At 40.1% G+C, this 9,645-nt stretch overlaps 1 protein-coding gene across 1 annotated transcript in view; it reads left to right on the forward strand.

Moving 5' to 3' along the window:
• The window catches only part of LOC112229647 (delta-type opioid receptor-like), a 28,916-nt gene extending 20,298 nt beyond the window's left edge, over positions 1-8,618 (forward strand). Inside the window, exons 2-5 of the mRNA XM_024395590.2 lie at positions 3,624-3,856; positions 4,023-4,145; positions 4,441-4,735; positions 4,862-8,618. Coding sequence (XP_024251358.1) covers positions 3,624-3,856; positions 4,023-4,145; positions 4,441-4,735; positions 4,862-5,102 — 892 coding nt within the window. The 3' untranslated portion in view covers positions 5,103-8,618. The remainder of the gene's footprint in view (positions 1-3,623; positions 3,857-4,022; positions 4,146-4,440; positions 4,736-4,861) is intronic.
• The last annotated feature ends 1,027 nt before the right edge of the window (positions 8,619-9,645 follow it).

Genomic DNA, 9,645 nt, shown 5'->3' on the forward strand with positions numbered 1-9,645 from the left:
TGAATCAATGTTTTGGGTCAGCAGGTCACCTAGGGGTGAAAGGTAGCCTAGTGGTTAGAGTGTTGGACTAGTAACCAAAAGGTTGCTGGATTGAATCCCTGAGCTGCCAAGGTAAAAACCTTTTGTTCTGCTCTGTACAAAACAGTTAACCCACTGCTCCTAGGCTGTCATTGTATATAAGAATTTGTTCTTAACTAACTTGCCTAGTTAAACAAATGTGGAAAACTAATTGGATTTGCAAAAAGACATCAATGTAATGTATTTTTTTTCATGTTATTTGACAACTCAACAAAATTTAAATTTAAAAAAACTGGACGTTGAACTGATGTCTCTGCCCAGTGGGTCTTGGGTCTAATTACAAAAAAGTAAAGAAAATCTTCTTTGCAGGAGTTTTTTAGAGGAATAGAACATATCTTAATGCAGCAAATAATCCTAAGCGGTCCTCAAAGTGCTTGATCAGACACTAACAAGCCTGAAGTATATCAATTATCTTTAATCACTCATTCAGAAAGAAATAGAACCGCGTATGAAGAGAATTAGAATAACGTGTTTTGCTGTTCCACGCATGTTCAAGAGATCGATGAAGTGATCATGCCCGAGAAGCTGGTGTTTGGGGGATATCGGTATGGGTGTTGTTAGGCCCCAAACACCGGCTTTGAAGGCATTATCACTTTTACACAACGGGTTACCAACATATTCAAATTATGATGACATATTTTCATGAAATGTTATTTGGATTAATTTATTCATACCATTTCAACCTTCCACAAGATATAGTCCTGAAACAAACTTAGGGTTGCTACCCAAGCCGGCTGGTCGTTCGTTCTATTGGTTTGGTCACCAGAGACGCGACCCGGGCGTTCAGACTTTTTGTTCTGTTTCTATGGACGCGACCAAGTCGTTCATTCTAAATGTTCCATTGCCATACTGGCTGGCAATGTTCTTATCCCTTGCTTGCTAGCTAGCCAACTACGGCTAACTTACAGTCACGTCAAACAGTGCATACAGAAAAACAACAGTAGCTGCATTTGCTTAAGCTGTTTTCTTGTGACATTTATTTGGATACATCCATAACAATGAGCTAATGAGGCACGATTTTGCCTGGCATAAAAAATGTCCTCTGTCGTTAGGACACTGTTGGTCAGAGAAGGTAGCCAATAATACAACTAACACAATAACTTCAAACTGAAACTGGAAATGGACATTTCTTTGTGTATATCCATAAAAATTATGCGAACTGAAACACTGCCTTTCTCTTTCTCTCTCTCTTGTCCCAACTCCTGACCCCAACACGTTCATTACTATGGGACAGTTGGAGATCGAATTTGAAAATTGAAACAATGTTGCAAATGTCGGAGAGAAAGACAGCAAATTTTATACAAATCTCCATTGTTGAAGACTAAATGTTAGTCTAAAAGAAATGTGAGATAATGTCTAGATGCTTTTTATAGTGGAGATCAAGTTGATAACTTCCCTGCCTGGCTGATGAGACAGTGGATTGCACAGTCAGATGGAACAGACTAAATAGGCATTTTAACATCATATATTTAGAACTTGTGGAATAGACACCGGTTGGAATGCGCTTTTAACCAATTAGCATACAGGATTAGACCAACCCGTTGTATAAATATCTTGAATCACTTGTTCACAGAGAAATAGAACAATGTGCAAAGAGAATTGGAATGACATGTTCCAAATGTTTCTCTGCTCAACATATACAGCAAGAGGCAAGTAGTTTGAGCATCTTGGACGTGAGTGAAAACACAGGGACAAAACTCTACAGAATATACAGTTGAAGTCGGAAATGTACATACAGTACACCTTAGCCAAGTACATTTAAACTCAGTTTCACAATTCCTGACATTTAATCCTAATAAAAATTCCCTGTTTTAGGTCAGGTAGGATTACCACTTGTGAAATGTCAGAATAATAGTAGAGAAAATTATTTATTTCAGCTTTTATTTCTTTCATCACATTCCCAGTGGGTCAGAAGTTTACATCCACTTAATTAGTATTTGGTAGCATTGCCTTTAAATTGTTTAACTTGAGTCAAACGTTTCGGGTAGCCTTCCACAAGCTTCCCACAATAAGTTGGGTGAATTTTGGCCCATTCCTCCTCACAGAGCTTGTGTAACTGAGTCAGGTTTGTAGGCCTCCTTTCTCGCACAAGCTTTTTTTTAGTTTTACCCACAACATTTCTACAGGATTGAGGTCAGGGCTTTGTGATGGCCACTCCAATACCTTGACTTTGTTGTCCTTAAGCCATTTTGCCACAACTTTGGAAGTATGCTTGGGTCCATTTGGAAGACCCATTTGTGACCAAGCTTTAACTTCCTGATTGATGTCTTGAGATGTTGCTTCAATATCTCCACATAATTTTCCTGCCTCATGATGCCATCTATTTTGTGAAGTGCACGAGTCCCTCCTGCAGCAAAGCACTCCCACAACATGATGCTGCCACCCCTGTGCTTCACGGTGCTTCCCTTTTTCCTCCAAACATAACAATGGTCATTATGGCCAAACAGTTCTATTTTTGTTTCATCAGACCAGAGAACATTTCTCCAAAAAGTACAATCTTTGTCCCCATGTGCAGTTGCAAACCATAGTCTGGCTTATTTATGGCAGTTTTGGAGCAGTGGCTTCTTCCTTGCTGTGCTGCCTTTCAGGTTATGTCGATATAGGACTCGTTTTACTGTGGATATAGATACTTTGGTACCGGTTTTCTCCAGCATCTTCACAAGGTCCTTTGCTGTAGATCTGTGATTGATTTGCACTTTTCGCACCAAAATACGTTCATCTCTAGGAGACAGAACACCTCCTGAGTGGTTTGACGGCTGCGTGGTCCCACTGTGTTTATATTTGCGTACTATTGTTTGTACAGATGAACGTGGTACCTTCAGGCGTTTGGAAATTGCTCCCAAGGATGAACCAGACTTGTGGACGTCTACAATTATTTTCTGAGGTCTTGGCTGATTTCTTTTGATTTTCCCATGATGTCTTAGCAAAGAGGCACTGAGTTTCGGTAGGCCTTGAAATACATGCATAGGTACACCTCCAATTGACTCAAAGTATGTCAATTGTGTATGTTAATTACCTATCAGAAGCTTCTAAAGCCATGACATCATTTTCTGGGAATTTTCCAAGCTGTTTAAAGGCACAGTCAACTTAGTGTATGTAAACTTCTGATCCATTGGAATTGTGATACAGTGAATTATAAGTTAAATAATCTGTCTGTAAACAATTGTTGGAAAAATTACTTGTGTCATCCACAAAGTAGATGTCATAACTGACTTGCCAAAACTATAGTTTGTTAACAAGAAATTTGTGGAGTGGTTGAAAAATTTGTTTCAATGACTCCAAACTAAGTGTATGTAAACTTCTGACTTCAACTGTAGCTTTCTCAACCCAAAGTGTATAACATAAAATCCTACCATCCGCACCAACCGCTGTCATTACTGACTGCAAAATATTTTTAACTTAATTATCTTTCACCAAGGTTGAGATAAATTCAAAAGTCAATTTTGTAGGTGAATTGAAATTCAATTCATTCACGTCAAAATCATCACAGAATACAACATACGGTTTGACAGCAACATCTATTTAACAAATGTCTCCGTCCACAGATACACCAAGATGAAGACATCCACCAACATCTACATCTTTAACCTGGCTCTAGCTGATGCCCTAGCCACCAGCACACTGCCCTTCCAGAGCGCCAAGTATCTGATGGGGACCTGGGCCTTCGGAGAGGTCCTCTGTAAGGTGGTCATCGCCATCGACTACTACAACATGTTCACAAGCATCTTTACCCTGACCATGATGTCTGTGGACCGCTACATTGCTGTGTGCCACCCAGGTAAAGGGAGAGAAGCAATCCACATGGCACCCTATACACGTTATGGTGCACTACTTTTAACCAGAGCGTATCCTCTCGCAAATAGAAATGAAAGGGTGCCTAGAGCCAATAACACTCACTGTAATATAAGTTGCAACTGAAACGTAATCTTCTGTGTGTCACCCAGTGAGAGCCCTGGAGTTCAGGACGCCCGCCAAGGGTAAGATCATCAACGTTCTGATCTGGGTTCTGTCCTCTGCCATCGGAGTGCCCATCATGGTCATGGCGGTGACCAAAACAACAGACAGTGGTGAGAAAGTAACGTTAAACTAGCTAGCACGTTTTTGACACTTCTTTCAATGGCTTTCTTGTATATTATCCCATTAAATAAGATAATAAGTCACTATTCCTGCAAATGTATAGTACAGTTTATTACATCTTTGGTCAAATATCAATTATCTCTATAACATAAACTTCCTACAGTCTCCTCAGTCTCTGTCCTACAGTCTCTGTCTCACCCCCACTCTCTTTAAATGTGTCTGACTCCTCTCCTTCTCTCCTCCACCCCCCCCCCTCTTCTCTCCTCCACCCCTCTCTACTCCTAGGTCAGACTATGTGTACACTGAAGTTCCCCGACCCTGACTGGTACTGGGATACAGTCACTAAGATCTGCGTTTTCATCTTTGCCTTCATCATCCCTGTCATGGTCATCACCATCTGCTATGGTCTGATGATACTGCGTTTGCGCAGTGTCCGCCTGCTCTCCGGCTCTAAGGAGAAGGACCGCAACATGCGCCGCATCACCCGCATGGTCCTCGTGATTGTCGCGGCCTTCATTGTCTGCTGGACGCCCATCCACATCTTCATCATCATCAAGACTCTGGTGGAGATCGACTCTGGGTTAGTCGTTATGTTTTGTGTACTTTTATTTTCTTGTCAATTTTTTTCGTTCAAATTCCTTTGGGTGTGTTGGAAAAGGGCATCAAATGAAATGATGCATAACTTATTATGATTCATTATTAACAGGAACCCCTACGTGAAAGCCAGCTGGCACCTCTGCATTGCACTGGGCTACATGAACAGTAGTCTCAACCCTGTTCTCTACGCTTTCCTGGACGAGAACTTCAAGAGGTGCTTCCGGGACTTCTGCCTGCCATGCCGGACCCGCGTGGAACGCAACTCCCTCAACAGGGGTCGGAACGCCAACCGGGAACCCGTGTCCGTCTGCGCTCCGACTGAAGCTGGGACGGAAAAGAAGCCCGTATGACTAGGCATGGACCAGATCCCTCATGGTTCTCGATCCAGGAGGGCCCAGCAAGACCTGCAGTCTGAGATCACCCAGATCTCCACAACGGAATTCTGACAGGACAAACAATGATTTATTCAGACTCACACAGAGGTGTCAGTAAAGGAGGTTCCAAAACACACCATACTTTTTTTTTTTAGACCTCATCATCGACATTCCTTACCAGTGAGATTTAGGAACTTTCGTTATTGTATGTAGCTCAGAAGTAGAGAGATTCAATTCTTCATCATAAATCGTTTTCAATAAAACTCTACACACATCTCTGTAAAGGTTCTATCTAGAGACAATCTGCGAAGGTGCCAGGCCTTTTTGAGTAGTGAATTTCTGGTTTATGATAAATGGATGTCTGGCTGCAGAGCGAATACACAGGATGTTGTCAAGGACAGTGGTCCAAAGTATACGACATGGTTTTGTCAACAACTCATCCCTGTTTGTGACTGATGACAAGCTGCACGAATATGGGACTGGGGTTGTTTTGAAAATAAGACAACAGGGTAAGGGAAACCACTGAATGAGTAGATATGTAGACATCTGAAATGGAGACGTTTGACCCAGGAGGGGTTGGAGAAAACACCCAACACTGTTCAGTGACAATGACAGTTGTTACAGCTGACGGACTTCGCAAATATTCCAAATGCTAAGCAGTGGTCTATTTTTTATCTCATGTACCAGAGACTGCATCATCCATCTTGAAGTAGTGTGAATAGACAAGACAGGCTGTAGCATGGGTACAGTACACTGTGAGTGGGATGTCAATGCTTCTCCAGGCTACAGTAGCCTTGTGCTTTGACAAACTGAGAAAGTGGAGAAGCATGGATGTCCAACCTTTGTTTATCAGACCTTCTTTCTATTCTCTGGGAAGCAAGCACCTGTAAACTAACATCGATGATGAATTTTCAAAGATTGCTGACGCATATTCCATCACACTTGACTAAGGTACTGTATAATGGAGAGAAAAATAGTTATTTTCCACTTTCCATCTAGAAAAGGCAAAACAAATACATTGCACGCGCCACAGAGGAAGAAGAAACTACAAATCCATTGTGACAGGTTGGATGATGGATGAAAACATACTTTAGTGCAAAGCACCGGGGCACGAGACACTGAAACAAAATGGGAAAATGGGGCTGATAGCTACATGAATCTGCAAACAATGGAAATCTACCACAGAGCTTTGTGCCTGCCTGTGCTCCACTGCTGTACCATAGAATTTCCTCCCAGACACCTCGGCTACAAACCTAATAGACTTTCATAGATCGGAGCAGAGAGGTAGAAGGGACCACTGAAAGGAATAACTAAACAATCATAGAACACTGAGGGTGGAGGAGCAGAACAGCCTAATCTAGATCTATACTCTGCGTGAATGCATTACTACTCTGATGAATGTAAAAATGAAACAACAGCAAAACAACTTTAAAACTGACAAGCCTGAAGAGTATGGCGGCTTGTGAGACCAAGACAACAAACCTCTTGAGAATCACTGAGCATGTACATAGCTGAACCAAGTGAGATTTGGAAAGGACTTTTACTATCTGTTTTACTGTGTAATTGGAGAAAAACATTGTGTCATCTGACAAATTAAATCGATGGCAGATTAGAGAGACTTAACTATGGCATTAAGTCATGATAAGATTCCTAAGAAAGATGATGACAGCGCTCAATTTTACCTTGAGGGCATCAACTAATTATAGTGATTAAGATTAAAATGACCCTTCATATTTCATAGGCTGTAGGCTATAATTTATGACTTTATTATAGGGTATAAATTCTCCCGGTAACCTTGCAAAACATCAATGCTGATGAAAGATCAAGCCTGTAAATCGTTCCATAGACTGCAACCCACATGGCACCCTATTCCCTATATAGTGCATTACATTTGACCAAGTAGTGCACTATGTAGGGAATAGGGTACCATTTCAGAAGTAGCTATATTTTTTACTGACCTTGGGCATGATGCTATGTCATGAACCACGATGACAAGCCCAAAAATGTGGACGAGAGGTTTGTGAATGGTTTTGCATAATGATACTAGCTAGCACAGACTACAGATGAAAAGAGAATATAATTAATTACTGTTTATGTCGATGTCAGTTTAGATGACATAGTCTAACTATTAATGGTTAGATGTCAACATTTTGGCATATTTCTAATAAGATGAATGTGCATGTCTGTGGAAATACTGAAGTCAGAAGGATGCAACATGTACCACAACATTGTAGTTTGCTGAAGGTAAGGGAACCAAAATCAGTTCCAAACTAAAATCACTTAACGTGACTTTGTAGATATAGATATTCTCAGCACTCCGACATATTATTTACGTAGTTGGCTAACTTTTTCAGTGACAGGTGAAACTAACTGGCTTCCGTTTGTGTATGTGATTCTGTATGCTGTTTTGATGATGACTATCGCTCCATTTTCACAGTGATATTTGATCAAATAGCTGTATGCTTTATTAGCTACTGTACTGCATAACTGCTGAGGCTAGTCTTACATTTAAAAAAGAAAATAAGAGAGAAACAGATTAAGTCCCATTTATAGAATGAGATTATTTTCATCCCGTATCTTCAGTATATGTCCTGGCAGTGAGTGAAAATGCTTCAGGTCTAATAACACAGACTGCTGAATTATTTACAGCCGAATCCGTTTCTGCTTTATGTTCTCTTTGCTTTTGTCAGTATTCCTGACAGACACACTTTATATTATTATGTGGATCTAAAACTATGTATTTACATGGCTTCTACAAAGAGAGAAAGTCTATTGAAATGTGGAACAGCCTACACATTATTATGTATAACAGATGTGATATTGATTACATGCATTAGCTTTGCAAACAAGCTCAAATCGACAGGGTAGAGATATTTAAGTACTGTACTCCAGTGTAACAATGCTCACTTCTGTAAATGAATTGTACATCTAAATATGGTTTTACCACCCTTTAATACACAGTAGGACCATAATGGTGAAAGGTACAGTACAGTACATCAAACTGACAAATGCGTGCAAATGTCACAAAATAGAAAATGACCACTTAGCCACCCATTTTTTACTAGAGAAACAGTTGCTAATAGCCTACTATAACCTTTTTGCCTCTGAGTGTCTGTTATAGAACGATGGATTTTATATTGATCAAGGCTAACTCCCACATAGTATTTCTCGGAACCGCTGTCAATAGCTACAATACTGCAATACAATTGTAACTTTCCTTTCTCTTGTCATGTGAGTCACACTTTGTGTTGAAAATCTAATTTCATTATTTAACAATCTATCATTCATGGTTTTTATACTTATACACCGTGTACAAAACATTAAGGACACCTTCCTAATATTGAGTTGCAAACCCCCCCCACCCACCCCACCCCTCCCCTCCCTTGTTGACCCCAAGGCCCGTGCTGGCCTGTATTGACTCCACTGCTTCCCACAGTTGTGTCAATTTGGCTTGATGTTCTTTGGGTGGTGGACCGTTATTGATACACACAGGAAACTGTTAAGGATGGAAAACCCAGCAGCATTGCAGTTCTTGACACAAACCATGTGTGCCTGGCACTTACTACCATTCCCCATTCAAAGGCACTTAAATATTTTGTCTTGCACATTCACCATCCTAATGGCACACATACACCATGCGTGTCTTAATTGTCTGAAGGCTTGAAAATCCTTCTTTAACCTGTCTCCTCCATTCATTGACATTGATTGAATTGGATTTAACAAGTGATATCAATAAGGGATCATAGCTTTCAACTGGTGTCACCTGGTCAGTCTACAATATGTCATGGAAAGTGCAGGTGTCCTTAATGTTTTGTACACCCAGTGTATTTTGGTAAAGCTTTATATAAATAGTCAATGTGCAGACGTTCAACAAACTAGCTGTAGACTATCAGCAGGATATCAACAGTATTTTTTTAGCCTACAGATTCACTATTTAATCCAAATATAGCTTTACCTCTGTTTTTTCTAGCACTGTTCTTCTGCCCTGCTTTGGATATTGCAGTTAGGGAATTTTGTCATTTTTATGAATTAATATACATTTATAAGTAACTCCTTTAAAGACTATTGAATACTGGAACATTTCTGTAAAATGTATACAAAAAGCTGTATGTTTGCTTATATTCAATGTATTGCCAGAGACTGTAAGGTATTTGTGCAAGTCACACTTGAACCCATCATGATTAACTTTACAGTGCTCATGCAGTGACCCTTATAGTTTATAGTTTATAACTTACGCTAGCTAGATGAGTATCTATTGTAAAAGGCATTGATGAATTAACAGCAAGCCAAGATGTTTTACCAGAAGCTTCTCGGATTGTTGATTAAAACAACAACAAAAATCAATAAAATGAACACGGTGGCAAATGATGTTTCCCAATTTGTAAAAACCATGGAATGATTTGTAGAACCAACACTGTCTCACACCCATTCACATAATGTTGTGGTGTTTTTGTGGCCCTCCATTTCGTATAATATGTTACGTCCTCCATTTTGTATGACATGTATGTTCTCCATTTCA

Source organism: Oncorhynchus tshawytscha, linkage group LG31, assembly GCF_018296145.1.
Source record: "Oncorhynchus tshawytscha isolate Ot180627B linkage group LG31, Otsh_v2.0, whole genome shotgun sequence".
Taxonomy (NCBI): Eukaryota; Metazoa; Chordata; class Actinopteri; order Salmoniformes; family Salmonidae; genus Oncorhynchus; species Oncorhynchus tshawytscha.